Source organism: Zootermopsis nevadensis, unplaced genomic scaffold, assembly GCF_977971745.1.
Source record: "Zootermopsis nevadensis isolate Lab colony 2312 unplaced genomic scaffold, Znev_1.0 Znev_ptg000011l, whole genome shotgun sequence".
Taxonomy (NCBI): domain Eukaryota; kingdom Metazoa; phylum Arthropoda; class Insecta; order Blattodea; family Termopsidae; genus Zootermopsis; species Zootermopsis nevadensis.
Window position 1 is genome coordinate 17,414,487 of NW_028259143.1, and position 14,979 is coordinate 17,429,465.

Below are 14,979 nucleotides of genomic sequence, written 5' to 3' on the forward strand. Positions count from 1 at the left end.
CAGAAGACTGCCATCGTCAGAAAGATATTTTCGATGTACAAGTGGCTTAAGCTAGAAGCACAGAGATAGAATGTTGCGTTCTACACGTACTCAGTTTTGATACGCTGTTCCATCTCCCTCTGTAAGAAGTAAACACTAGTAAATTGTAGTTTCGTAGATCGAGATGTATCTTTGACGTGTTAAATACCTGATTTCAGTACGCGTGGCTCGGATCCAAACGCGAAATCTTTGATTTCTCTGTACCAACTCTGGCAGGCGTCCTTGGCGGTCACTCTTTGCTGTGGATCTGAAGACCACATGCAATAGATGTTCTCTCCGTATTTCCCATCAGGTCGATGGCCAAATCTGTCTTCCCGTGCTAGTATCTTAGCCCACTCTTTCGCGTAACTACAGAGCTGTCCATCAACGACAAAGAAGAAATTACATTAGATGGCCATGTTGAAATAACAAAAGAATGTTTAATTAATTATTCTTGTCCGTCTAATCACAATTTAAAATTTAAAATTAAAATTAAGATAATTAAAATATCATGTGATGTTCCTATCGAAACATTCGATTTACATTTAGAACATCTTTTTCTTACTACATGTTTCGGTTCTTAAATGAACCATCTTCAGGTGTATAAAAATTAATTAAAATTATATAAACTTAAAACTTAATCGTAATTTCTTATATGCAACTTTTTTTATAGTTGTTTATCAGTTAATAGTGATGTTCACTTCCAGATTTGTTGTTGGTCACGAATTATTTCACAAAACTCATCATCTATGCACATTTGGTATTTGGGAAATTACTTCCGATATGATTTTATCGTCTTTGTTCTCCTGTAGGTTCGGAGAGATGAAAAACTTTCCTTCCCCTCAATAAAAATTATCACGCGAATACGTATAGAATTTTAAAATGTACTGTCAATACAAATAGTTGTGCAAAATTACTTAAACACGGATGTTTTTAGTCATTTATCTTACCGACTTGCTGAGTTTTAAATCCGGTACTCCGTGTTTCCTCCGGTACTCATTATGGATTCGAACGCCTTCTTCGGCAAATTCGTCTTCGATGCAGTTCGCGTCATCGTCAGATATATTTCCCGGGCTCATCTTCTTTGTAATGTCATTTTTACTTTGGCTTGAAGTAACAAATCCACTGTAAGAAGTTGAAATATAAATTGAAATCATATTTAGAATTATTAAAGTCATGATTTCTGTAGTCAGAGTCGTGAACATTTCCTACGGCTTCAAGCGAAGACTGCGCACTGAATTTTTGTAATGGTATGACGACTCCAAGGAAGATAATAAGAAATGAAAGTAAAATTTTGAAATTATTATACAGCACACACCCGTTCATAAAAACATCTTGAACCAGTATCATTCTTGCAATTATTTTGTTTTATCAGTTACAGTTTCAAAATTTAATATATCCGTAAATGATTACGAAATTCACAAAGTACAATAGTGTTCATAGATATTATACTTGTTCTTTAAGCTGAAAGAGAATGTTTATTTCCTCCAAAAAATTTAAAGAGGCGAAAACAATTGAAAATTAAAAAAAAATACAGGGCAGTATGCGCAAAATACTGGTACATACGTAACTTCTATTGCGAATTACATTTTGCAACGTACCTTTAACACAAATGTTTTCATGATGTGAAAAATTTACTAGAAAACGCTTTCTGGGAGAGATTTGAATGCATTATGCGAGAATGTTGTCATATCATAATAAGTGATGTTCGCGATTGAATTACGAGCTGCTAAAATTTATTATTTTTCATATTTCATAATGTGTTACTGAATTACTCCTTCTAAATTTGCCTTCGTCTCATACGTACCCAAGAGGTGGTACATTTTCAGCAAAACTGCCAATGAAATTTCCTGGTGGAGAATAATTTGCTACGACAAATATTTGCCCACTGCGACTTTTTGCAAATGCAACTCCTAGTTCTTTGCTGTCCCGCCAGACAACCTGGCTGAAGTGACCTGAAATCATACGGCAAACACCAGTCCAGTAAATAACTTCATAATTATTAAAATCAAAAGTTTTTACTTTAAACGTCATAATAGAATATGACATATTTAAGAAAACTAAAATTTGGAAAAGTCTTTGATGACAGACCGACTCACGGAAGAAATACAAATTAAATATTACTGGTGGCATTTAAGAATGGGTACCTTAAAAGCTAAGTAACATTATGGAAAAGGAAAAAAAATATTCCGATATTTAAATAATATAAAATAATATAAACATTATATTTATGCTTTCAGACACACGTACATTTGAATAAAAAAAATCTTATTAATAAATACGTCAGTGGGCGTTAACCCAATGGTACCAATCATTAAATTTTCATTTTGTATTTACGAAATTCGTGAGATACTCAGAATAATCAACTATTACTTCGTAGGTCTGAGTACTCAACTTACGTTCCCGACAAGGAACGCAGGTAAGATAAAGCTTAACCAATTGATATTTGTAATGGTGAAGTCTTGTGTTTTCTTCGCGGTACGGACTGAATTCTTAAATATTATTCAGCTCTAAACTGCTCTAAATACGTAATTAACTTACCAGACTTGAGGCTATTCGGTTCACGACCGAAAGGATGGTTCTTTATTTCGCTGTACCAGTTATCGACAGGCTCTCGTCCTGTTACGTGGTGGCTCGGATTGGAAGACCAACTGCAGAAGATATTCTCTCCACAGTCTGAATTCTGACGGTGTTCTAGATGTCCTCTTGAGGTGAGTCGTTCTGCCCACTCTTTGCTGTATCTGCACAGCTAAAATGTTGTTAGAAATTAGCAGGTTAAAGAGTCAACCAGTGGTAGGCTTTGCGTCTTTAAAATTCAGAACATTGAATTGAAATAAATTCTGCGATGACTGATTTTTTTAAAAAAGAAGCAATTCTTAACTTTTGTTAAATATCCTACTCATTATTTATTTTCTAAATCCAGTTTAAATCATTTGATTAAATGAATTAATTTCCCTGATGCCAGTGATGATGACGTCTTGTGGTTGAAACGCGTATGACAATAGTGTTTTTTTTTATAGTGTTAATAGTTGTTTGTTAGATTATTTTTATTCTCATAAGAGGAGTTAGTTAAAACTATTTCAACAGGATATATAAAGGCATCGTAAAATGAAAGTAATACGAACTTTTTTGTTGAGTTTTAAAGGTGGGACTCCATGTTTCTCTCGGTATTCATTGTGTGCCTTAAGACAGTCTACTGCAAAATCACCTTCAGTACCTGTTGTGTCATTATCTGGCTTTGATTTTGTTTTGGTTAGACTGAATCTGCCTTCACTTTTCTATAAATAAAAAAGAAATTATTTTATTCATAACATTATGAAATGATTTAACATAAGTGTTTTATCATCCCTAATTTGTATTTATCACGCATCTGTTTCAAACGTGATTTGAGCTGAAATGGCTACTCTGACATTTTTATCATTATATAAGCCCATAACTTTTAAAGTCGAATTAAGTCACCCAAAATGTAAGAAAACCTATGATTCTAACTTACTTAAATATTATATGTGAAAGGACATGTTCTGACTTGAGGTGCGTGTCTCCAAATCATTATTGAATCATTTAATAACTCTTTAAATAATACTATAAACTTATCCTCAGCTTTTAGTATTTAAGTAAGCTTAGTGCTAAGGCACATCCAATTATTTCAAAGACCAAGACAACGCAGAATACAATTTACAGAAAATCTTTTGCGACGACTGAAATTGATGAACGACTCCCAGGTTACCAGCCGCGTCAGGTATCTGAATAGTGAATAAACCACATCTTCCGCCAACGTTTCAACAGCAATCTCTGCTCTCATCCTCAGGGCTGCTGCGTAACAAATCTGGTTCTTTGTGGTGCCCTCGCCGATGGGAGCTGACAGTCGAGGTCGAGTGCCACCAGTTCCCACTGGCGAGCGAGCTACAAAGGACCACATTTGTTACGCATCAGCCCTGAGGATGAGAGCAGAGACTGCTCTCGAAACGTTGGCAGAAGATGTGGTTTATTGACTATTCAGACACGTGACGCGGCTGGTAACCCAACACTCTCAAAGCTTGTTTTATTTGTTACGCAGAATTTACCATGGCCTTTCTTTAAAATCATTTAACCAGTTTTCCTGGAAGGATGAGGCATGACAAGTCAAATTGGGCAAGTCTTTCCTGTGAAACAGTAGTAGCAGCAGTCATTTGAAGTTACTTGGATACTAGGAACGATCCGTTCTTCAAGTGCCTGAGCACTGCGGGTCCCAACTTTACGTTGGCTCGATCTATAGACTCCTTGGACGAGGGATCGGCCCTTCGCCTGTACACAGGACAGCACAATACAGCATCCATGGCTTGAGTGGGATTCGAACCCACGGTCCCAGCGACCAAGAGGCACAAGGCCCGCGCCTCAGACCGCGCGGACCTCTGAAGTTACTGGGAATATAAAAAATACTGTACTTATTTCAGTTTACATTTCAGAAAATGCCCAGTTCCTTCAAATAAGTTGCTTGATATCATCTGCCGTCCATCGTATCTTTGTTCAGTGACGTCTTACCTGTTTCACCGTAGTAGATCTATCTGGTGACAAGCTTGGTGACCTGGATTTTGGTTTATCTTTTACCACTCCATTTCTAATTACATTATTTGTTATACCTGTAATTAATAAGGAACTTGTAGTACAATTCAGTTATGAGTAGTTAAGCTAAGCAAACCTTAAAGCTACTTACATTTCAATTAAATACCATGGATAAATTGACAGTAAGATTTTATCTATTATTTCTAAACCTTGACTCAAGAATTTAAAAACGAGTTTATGAATTTATAAACAGAAGCTGAGCAAACTCGTTTATTGTTTTATATATTAAATATACGTTTAGTGAATATCAAATATAATTACAGCACTAAGTGTTACCATTCTGTTCTTTCTGTAAGATGACCCGAAAATCTTCTGGCAGATTCTGAAATACGTCACGTTTCTCCGAAGTTGTCACCCGATCCGGTCGATTTCCTCGGTAAGTTTCCACGGTTTCTCGGGTGACAGTCTCAAACTTTGGCTCCTACAAAGATTTAGAATAGATTAGTATTGAAGTGTTCTTTACGTAAATTGACAAACGTTTAAACAATAAAGTGTGGTTTGGCAGTTGCCAAATTATTTATTTATTTATAGTTTATTTAATGACTACGTAGTGTCAAGCCAAACCATTGAAGTTTACTTTAATTTGTTTTTCATTTTTCTATCTAAAAATGTAAAGATTAAAATAAATTTTACAAAAATTCACATGTGTGGGTACGAAACCCGGTCTCTTAGATTAAGGAAAGAACACAGACTGAGGGTGTTTGAGAACAGCGTGCTGAGGAGAAGATCTGGACCAAAGGGAGAGAGAGAGATGAGGTGACAGGTGGATGGATTAACTGTAAAATGAAGATCTCCCTAATTAATACTCTTCACCAATTATTATTAATATCGTATCAAGGAGAATGAGATGAGCAGGGAATGTAGCACGAATTGTTTATGGTAAATGCATACAAAATTTTGGCTGGAAAACCTGAATGGGACAGACCACTTAGAAAGCCTAGGTATAGCTGATAATATTAAAATGGATATTAAGGAAATAAGATTGAAGGTTTGGATTGGATTGGATTCATCTGGTTCAGTAGAGGTACTCATGGAGCATGTACTATATATCCATACCGCCATATTTTCTGACGTAATTATTTGGATTCACAAGAAGATTGGAAATGTATACTCTGCGGAGTACACTAATATTTCAAAGGTGTTCCTTACGCCCACATCATGTGCAATGACGTCATAAGGGCAGCTATTGGAATAAAAATGCAATAACGGTATCGAAAGCCAGTTTTATCCAAGGTCATTTCGTAACACTTCGAACCAATGTCACCGTAGTAAAAATTCGATGAAATAAGCGACAGACAGACCTTAAGATGTTATTCGTTTACGCTGAAGTGAAAATACCAAATTAACTGTCGCTGTAAATATTACAAATGCGTATTTCTCATATACGCAAAGTTTTGACCGAAGATGGCTGCCTTCTGGGTTGCTGGACTGTGTAGTCTCATGACCTTGTTTCGTGCAGAACGCTTTGTGAATGACTCGCGTCTAGTTGTGAAGACTTTTAATAACATTAACAAAACAGAAGTCTTGAGCAGTTCTCTGCTGAAAATGTTATATTAGCGTGTGTTCTAAACTGGCCTTGTTTAACGGAGAATATAACATGATTAATTTAACCACGGTCTACCACCCATCCATGACATTGCTCGCACGTGTGATACCTAAATTCAAGGTCAGAAGTAAAACTTGTGGATGGGAAAACAATGGAAGTTCTGTACGTCTACTGTGTGGCCTAACAGGGATTTCTTGTTATGTAGGAGTAGGGTCGAACATTAACAGATACTACGTACTTTCTATGGATTTACTAATTAACCAGCCGTTTACATAAATATATCTTGCGACCACGTACGGAATTTAACAGGAAGGAAGGAGCTTAACATTTAGTTCTCCTCCAAAACACTGGCGTTGTGAGCGCTGCAGGTACGAGGCTCGGTTTGCGAACAGCTGAAGGTGGCACTGAGCTACGATCAAACTGCGTAGTTGGTAGAACTGGTCCTCAATGTTTCCGTTCCACATTTCAGGGTCGCGCTTATCAGTTTACCCCGCGTTTTCAAGGAAGTGCTCATCAGAATTGTTCTAAATTAATTTTAAAGGATCAGAATGTTGTGTTCAAGGCATATTAAGTAACAAATACACAGGTTAGTTGTGAGACTCATTCCCTATCTTTTAAATTCAGTTAGATGGGTAAAGTAAAGTGGACATGAAGGGACCAAGTTAGTTACTTCAGAATTTACATGCAACGGCGCAAAAATCCATTTCATAACAACTCAGCGTGGGAGGGAGACAGTATATTTTGTGGAATAGTTTTATTTTGGTTTAATTTTGATAATTTTAAGAACCACTTTACCTAAGCGACTAAATTAACTTGTACGTAGACATTTGTATTACCACGCGTAAGTCTCGTTCAACTTAGTTTAAGTTATACGAATTTTCACTTAGAAGTCTCTATGAACATATATTCTACTTTTGTCTATATATTTCAAGCACTTTTTATGGATTTTGAAATGTAGCACGCATGAAGATTTGAGAATTGCTTATAAAATTTTGGTCGGGAAGCCTGAAAGAAGGAGAAAGCTCGGAAGAACTAGGATAAGATGGGAGAGTAATATTAAATTGCATGATCTGTGTTTGTTTACAGCAACTGAAGAGGTGTCGGACCGCCTTGGAGGTACAAACCCAGACCCCCATCGGTCAGAATCAGCTCGGGGCATCTGCATGGTCCCAGATTTATATGTGATCGAAGAAAGTGGTGAGTACGCCATTGAGTACATCACAAGGTTCGATAAACGTTCTGTGCTCCTGTTATGTCAGATTTGAGGATGAAATTAGGATCGTCCACGCCTTTTTCGTAAAAACTCGCGCCAGTGTTAACAAATACAACAAAAGTTACACGAAACGACTGTTAAATACTGCTTTCATCTTCAGCCCTGAAGATGGTGGCACTGTGTTATTGTGAAACGTTGGTACCCACGAACAAGACCACATGACGTCTCATCCCAGAATGTCACCATCGACTTCCGGTGTGCTTTATCCTTATATTTACGATAGCTAACGTGTTTAAATGATAGATACTTTCTGATTCGCACTAATTAATTATCCATCGTCAGCTTAGCTTCGCCATTATCTCAGTTAGAAAATGAATCATTAAACAATTAAAATATGTTTTGCTCCTGTCCTAGTAACGTACATGGTCATTGCGACTGGTTGGCGGAATGTAATTAGGTTACCGTATTTGCCTTTGTGTCGTAAATGTGTAACGTTCTTTTGTGCACTGAATAATTACGTTTCTTTTCATGGACCGTTAAATACGCAATTGGCAAACATTTAATTTGTAGAGCGAATCGTTCGTAGTGGCTCGGTTTTCGGTGCCTGGAGCACAATTCTCAGGTCATTCCAGTGGGTTGTTAACGCCGAAGAGTAACTCCCCGTCCGTCGTACCGTCTTAATTCAGTCACCTGAAAACTCCGTTCGTCACAGACTACACAAAAGTTATTTTCACCTGAACCAATTTCCTGCATCTCCCACAAAACGAGGACCTCGTACTTCGATTTATTCCCACGGGACAATCTCGTTCATCGCTCACCTGACAGCAGACACACGAATCATTTCCGTGTCAGCCGAAGACAGTCCCTACGCGTTGCATATTCTTTGTCCTTCCATCAGCATTCAAACAGAACGACGACCTTTAGGACCTCGCATTCAGAATTCACGTTCTCACGGAAGATGGCTGCCTCTTGAGTTGTAAAGACGCGTAGTCTACCAGAAGTCTATCGACATTTTAGATGTACGTGTTGTCTCCATCATCATCGTCCTGATAATGGAGGCAGCAAGCACCTCTGAAACGTCGATATTACCACACTGCACTGCTCGACAACCCAGAAGCCATCCATTTTAATCTTCAGAAGTTTATTGTCAATATTTTATTTTAATTTGTAAAAGGAAATTCTTTACTATTTACTGACTTTTTGAAAAGGGCTGTTGAAATTCGACAAAGAATAATTTGAACTCCTTTGTATCTTCTTCTCATTTGGGGGTAAACTACGTTAAAAGCTGCCTAATGTAAGCAGCGCTTGTAAAACAGAAAATTCTGTCGTCACTTGGAGCTAAATCAATCCTGCAAAATCGAATGCGTTATCGTAATAAGTATTCTGTTGAACGCACGTTGTATTATTTTCATCACAATAAAATACATCATTTATACAACCGGGTGGGACGTAAACTTACCTTTAAGGTTACGACGGGGCCCACAAAGGCAGTGTAGACGATTATTCATTCTTTTTGTACTGATAAGAAAAATAAAAGATATCTGTACATAAAAGGTTCAATTATGACTGTACAGCCAATGAACGTCTGGACCCAAGGCGTAGGTTAAGACGACGACATATGTGGAAACTGCTTCGGAAGACCGTTTGATACAAAGATACGTGCCTGATGACGAACCTCGTGACGCCGAAACATGTAGCGCAAGTGTGATTAGAATTGTAATTGTGTTGACGGTAATAAACCTTGTATGTACTTTAAGCTTAGATTCAGTAAGACAATCGCCAGGAAACACAGAACAGAAAGAAAAATGGAAACAGCAGGGCCTCAGTGTGTTCAACCCTTTGTTCAACACATCCTGTAAGGACCTTCGTGGTCCCGAACACAGGTCCACTCGGATGAGTTACGTGTGTAAGTCAGGAGCTGCAAAGTACGTGAGGTCACTTAGACCATGCACGGAGTCATGACCACGTTGTAAAGTTTGACGCTGGACTTTGGAACTATTTGTCTCACATCACTATCTGACATTACTATCTCATTTTAAAGACGATTATATATTAATTTACGTATTAGTTTGGCATTAAAAATGGACGTCACCGCGTATCCTCAACATTCGGAGGACATACGAAATGTCACACGTATCCTTGAACCAAGGACATGCGGTTTGTAACGCTACCCCACTGTTAGGAATGCAGCGACCGACCACTAAATTCCACGTCTTCCTCACAGCTTGGACGATGACGTCACTGAACGCGCAATATAAGACCTGGCATTCAACACAAAATTACATTTTAATGTAGGATTTGAGGTTTACAAGCCGGTGAGTCCGAAGATGGCTGTATTCTGCGTTGTAGCGATAACCCCTGATGATGGAGGCAGCAAGAACCTCTGAAACGTTGATAAACTTCTACTAGTCTCCATGGGGCTACAATCCAGAAGGCATCCATCTTCGGTGTAAGTTTTACTTTAACTGTAAAGTGCAACGTGGATGATTATTTAGGGTTGTCCACATTTTTTATTCCTTCGGGCCAAGAAGTATTCCCGTTGGACCCAAGGACCTCGAGACCCCTTCTGGTACTATTTTTAAAAATTAATAGCCGATTTTCTTTGTATTTAAGAATACGTATTCATAAATGACAAATTAATGAAACAATTTTAGACAGCTGCTGTATTAACTGCTCATGTAATATCAAATAAGACGCCCGCTAGGATTTTATGGGTCAATGTAGAATTCATTTTAGTCAATTAATCTTTATTTCTTTACGAGAGGCACGCGCAAATGTAATTAACCACCATCACAAGGAAACTCGTCTCGTCTTCTGACAGTGATTATTCTGCATGGCATATTATAATTTTCCTGTGTTCTTTCTGTCAGTAATTGTTATCCTACTCTGCAGACACGTCCTACGCCCTCAATCTAGAATGTTTCTCTAGATAATTGACGGGTTCTCGTCTGCATGTCCTCTCGAGATTTCCGTCAGTGAGTCTGACTTCAACTTGTAACTCCTCCTATGAGACAGGTAGCTAAAATATAGATAAGTCGAATGTGATGATGTATTTATCATTTGCGTAAGTGTGTTAGGATTCAGTGTTTATCAACTTGTGGTCTCCGGCTTAATTTACGTATGTCTGAACTTTTTTGTGGTTACGATAACGTTTATAAAGTGTAACAAGTAAGTTCATGAGATCACCATGCTTTCTATCACACGAATTCGTCTGTAATAGTTACTGTAACAGTTATACTGTCTATTGATATCATACATTACGTATAAACGCAAGCTTAAGAGATTACCATATTATCTACCTCGTGAATCTCATGGTAATAACTGAACAGTTGCCAAGAAACGTGGCTTGAAATAGGGCTGATATTTAACCCTGCATAAAATTTACATTTGAACTAATACGTGTATTTCTTGAATAATGAATATAATGTGCGAAGGTAAAGTATTTCCTTCTGCGTACTACTAACAACCGGCAGACCGGTCCGGAAACTCGGTTTGAAGGTCATGACACCCGAGGGTCATTTTGATGTCACATATTTTAAATTCCTACCTCAGAAATACTAACACAGTTAGGGTTCGCGAATGTAGTATCGTTCTCGCTCGCTGAGTGCGCGGTGGAAAGAATTCCTGTTTAAGGTTTTAGAAATTACTGGTCAGAATCTTCCTCAGGCCAACTATCATGACCTAAAATACACCACGGTCGTCACTTTACGATTCATAGTTCATAACATCCTTTAGAGTACCAAAATATATAATAACCTTACGATTTTCTAAATATCTGTAAAAATAATTAATACCATGGGGCAGAATTCTTCTTGAGAAGCTGATAGTATCTAAGCTACCTGTAGTAAAAAGAACCAGAATGTTCATTGCAGTATTCACAAAAGCCTGCACTGTAAAGAATGTGCCTTAATCCGAGGTCCTAGCATTCCATACATAAAGCTTTTCCTAACACTGAAGCTGGAGGACCACCCTTTTTCGGCTGTCTGAAAATGCTTATTATATTCGCAGTCATTCGCCTTATATGGAGCCGTCTCCTGCATCAGGGACCCACTTATTATGGATGCATTACAACTGTTTCAGAATTATTTCTGAATTGTAATAGGGAAGGTTTAGATCGAGGAATTCGAAAAAACATACGAAAATGGAACTTAGTCTTGTGCGCATGTCTGTTAAAATCCCAACCTTCTAGGAGTCATGAGGATATTAAAACTGCGTAACGAGGAACCTGGTCAATTGATGTAATCGTATGTTACATGACTATAAAACATACGTCAGGGTTTTTATATTTCTTACCTTATATAATAATTTATCGAATGGTAATTGTGAAAATTTGGGGAGGAGATTCCAAAATTCTGGGCAAACCTACGGGCGGAAAAACGGCTTCTACATGTGCGTTTGCGTTCAACCGAACGTTATAGTCTAATTTTTAGCATTCCTGCTTCGTACTCGATAGAACGCGGTTTCAAATCTCGGAGACCGACTATCCTGAGTTATTTCGTGAATTTCCTCAGTCCCACCAATCAAATGCCGGATCATTTCCCTTAAATTAGGCCACGACCACTTCCTTCAATATCCTTTGCATTTAATTAGCCATCAATTTTTAGCTATACCCTATAGTCCGAGCTGATAACAGTTTCTTCAAATAAGCCTCAAACACAGGACAACGTAGTCACTATTCGAAATAAATACTACGGACGTGATGATTACTGTCTTCTGGGATAATGGGCGGTGTAATGACCGACGTTTCTGGGGTGCTGTCTCCATCATTGGTCTGATGATTGGGGCAGTAAGCACCTCTGAAATGTCGGTCATTACACCGACCACTATCCCAGGAGACAGTAATCTTCATACTCGCTGCCGCGAGAACCTAAAATCTCACTAACCTGCCCATGGTTTACAGAATTTTAGGAAATCCAACATCGTGTCATACATAGGAACAGTCTCACTCACCTCGCCATTTTTCCCAGACGCAAAGGTCCTCTGCTCCGTCTTCCGGACCATCACCACCCTGCTCAGTCCCGTGTGGAACTCGTGGCCATGCGTTGTACTCGGGATTCTGTTGAGGTCCATGATAGCGGCCGTTGGCAATGCTCTCCTGCCAGGAAGAAATCCTGTGGTCAGTGAACGTCGAGTGGTTGGCATTGACAACATGATGGGAATTACTACTAGTGTAGCAGGAACATAAAGTGAGAACGCGCTCGACCTAGTGGCCCCACTCAACTGCACCAAACTGAGTAACTCCGGGCTCGTACAGAACTGAACCCGTCTCTCTTCAGCGGTCATCCGTATCCGGACCGGCAGAGCTGTAAATGAATGTTATTCCCGACCTGCGCACGAAAATAATCGCTTATGCTTTTGGTTAACACGTAACAGACCAACAATTAATGAGGTCTTCTCCATCCGTCAGATACTAGAGAAAAAAATGGGAGTACATCAATTATTTACAGGTTTCAAAAAAAGCCTATGACTCTGTTAACAGACAAGTGTTATTCCATAATCTCATTGAATTTGGTATACCAAAGAAGTCTAATATAAATGTGCTTAAATGAAACCTGTAGAAAAATTCGTATAGGTAAATATTTATCTGACTCATTTTCCGTCGAGAACGGTCTGAAACAAGGAGATGCTTTGTCTCAATTGCTCTTTAACTTTGCGCTAGAATATGCCATCAGGAGTGACTAGTCTAAGGACTAGACAGGAGCAGTTTGACTCCCACCAGAAATGCAGAATTTATATATTTTCCATAACGTCCCAGACCTCCTCTGGGACCAATTCACATTCCTATAAATGTACACCGGAGCTAACATCTCGCTCCATTTGCAATACGTCTTCATAACGTGAGATATAACAGCAGACACAAGCTTATAACACGTTTTTAGCTTTGACATAGCTTGATTTTACGCTGTTCTTCTCGTGTCACATTTAGCATTAGCGACTGAGAAAGAATAATTTCGAGTCATTATTTTATCAGAGGTTTACGCTTTAAAATAACTCTTTATTTACTCATAAGGACCCCCTAGGGATTTTATCTGCTCTCAAAATGACGTCCATCAAGTTTGTCCGCGTCACTCTTAACAGAGGCTGGGTTGTCATTTCGAAACAAGTGTTCAAGAGACTCTATCAGATTACAAAGCAATTACAATTATACATTACGAGGTGTCATATGAAAGTCTGAAGATCCCAGTTCTGCCACACAATCTTTGCGAAGTCCCTGCTTACATCCTCTGTCTGTTTCAATTGCGATGGTCATATATCTGTGAGACCGCCTTCATGGTATTGACAAGCGAGGAAGCCACGTCCCTATGGAAATGCGGGCACCAGGAGGACCATGACATGACCTCCTTGCTACGAATATGTTCTCCTGAAGATATTTTTCATGTCTTGGTCACGTGACTTCGTCTCTTAAAAAAACAAACCTGGTTCTAGACAAAGAATTACCCTGGACACGGTGTTTACCAGCCACTACGAAAATAGCCACAAAATTGTTTATAAATATGGATGCACAGACGACAGTAGTGTTTGTCAGTAGGTGGGCCTCGAAATTTCGAATTCAAATGTTGTTTACGTTTACCGGTGGTTCTAAAAGTTTGTTTAGACCTATCATCTCATGAGTTTTAACCACTAGCTGCTTCTTTCTTAGGCTGGACAACGAACTAACCATACATTTCTCATTCTTCGCTGAGTTTGTTCAGAGCTACAAACTGCTAGAGTAGCCTACTAGTCATTTCTAATCTTGGCACCTAATTTTCCTGACACCATCGTCACCTAAGATGAGAGTTTTGGGTAGAAAATATGCAGTTTGATTTTATAGTCAAGTATCTAGGGTTTTGAAGTCGCTCCCTGGGTGGTTTCTCTTAACCTTGTGCACTCTTGGGTTACGTGATATTGTAACTAACCCGTTGGAGCAGATTAAAATCTGTGCAGAGTCAACGCGCGCCTACTCATTCACTTTCCGTTTTCCGTCTTGCGTCTTCTGCTATAATGTTATTGATTCTTGGTCTAGTGGTTTAGTTTTCTCCTCATCACAGTGTCAAAATTGCTTCCGGACCCAGCTGACACCTTGGATAAATCGGTCTAAACGTGAAGCTGACCTCATCTGTGTCTACTTCTGACGTTAATGATGTGTCTCGAAATACGCCCCTCATACATTCTGCCTGGGCACAGAGGAAACTTCATCCTTACCTCTCGGTTGCTAATTGGAGTGATGAGGGAATTAATTCACTGAAGCCAGTTCATCGCCTTCGTCTTTCATTCATGTGTCAATGCGGGCTGTACAAACTAACATACTAACTCAATGTAAAAGACTCCTTGAGAAGCTGATAGTTGTTAACCTATTCAATAAACTCCTATACTTTAAAAGAACCTTAAGGTTCATTACCGTGTTAACAAGAGCCCGCCATCGTCCCCTGTGCTGGTGCGGATAAATCAGTCCACACCCTGCGACCGTCTTTTTTAAGATGTTTTAAATTCTGTCCTCCCTTATTCAGAATTTACAACAGACATTTTGAAATCGGTTCTCATTTTCCCCACGTATGTTTCGTGATTCTCATACTCCTTGGTTCGATCATCCTAATAATAATCTGTGAAGGGTATACAAGTA

At 38.7% G+C, this 14,979-nt stretch overlaps 3 protein-coding genes across 6 annotated transcripts in view; 2 read left to right on the forward strand and 1 right to left on the reverse strand.

Annotated features, from left to right (window-relative positions):
* Positions 1 to 14,979, reverse strand: part of LOC110828806 (uncharacterized) — a 57,136-nt gene that overhangs the window by 5,108 nt on the left and 37,049 nt on the right. For all 4 annotated transcript variants that reach the window (XM_022061843.2, XM_022061846.2, XM_022061845.2 and 1 more), the window contains exons 2-9: positions 12,330 to 12,474; positions 4,897 to 5,041; positions 4,540 to 4,637; positions 3,144 to 3,296; positions 2,560 to 2,767; positions 1,826 to 1,973; positions 969 to 1,143; positions 188 to 395 (exon numbers count right to left, since the gene is read on the reverse strand). In XM_022061843.2, coding sequence (XP_021917535.2) covers positions 188 to 395; positions 969 to 1,143; positions 1,826 to 1,973; positions 2,560 to 2,767; positions 3,144 to 3,296; positions 4,540 to 4,637; positions 4,897 to 5,041; positions 12,330 to 12,474 — 1,280 coding nt within the window. The remainder of the gene's footprint in view (positions 1 to 187; positions 396 to 968; positions 1,144 to 1,825; positions 1,974 to 2,559; positions 2,768 to 3,143; positions 3,297 to 4,539; positions 4,638 to 4,896; positions 5,042 to 12,329; positions 12,475 to 14,979) is intronic.
* The window catches only part of LOC110828809 (protein LLP homolog), a 49,460-nt gene continuing 41,733 nt past the window's right edge, over positions 7,253 to 14,979 (forward strand). Inside the window, exon 1 of the mRNA XM_022061853.2 lies at positions 7,253 to 7,363. The gene's annotated coding sequence lies outside the window, so the exon portion shown is untranslated. The remainder of the gene's footprint in view (positions 7,364 to 14,979) is intronic.
* The window catches only part of DopEcR (G-protein coupled receptor DopEcR), a 220,011-nt gene continuing 212,295 nt past the window's right edge, over positions 7,264 to 14,979 (forward strand). Inside the window, exon 1 of the mRNA XM_087347478.1 lies at positions 7,264 to 7,363. The gene's annotated coding sequence lies outside the window, so the exon portion shown is untranslated. The remainder of the gene's footprint in view (positions 7,364 to 14,979) is intronic.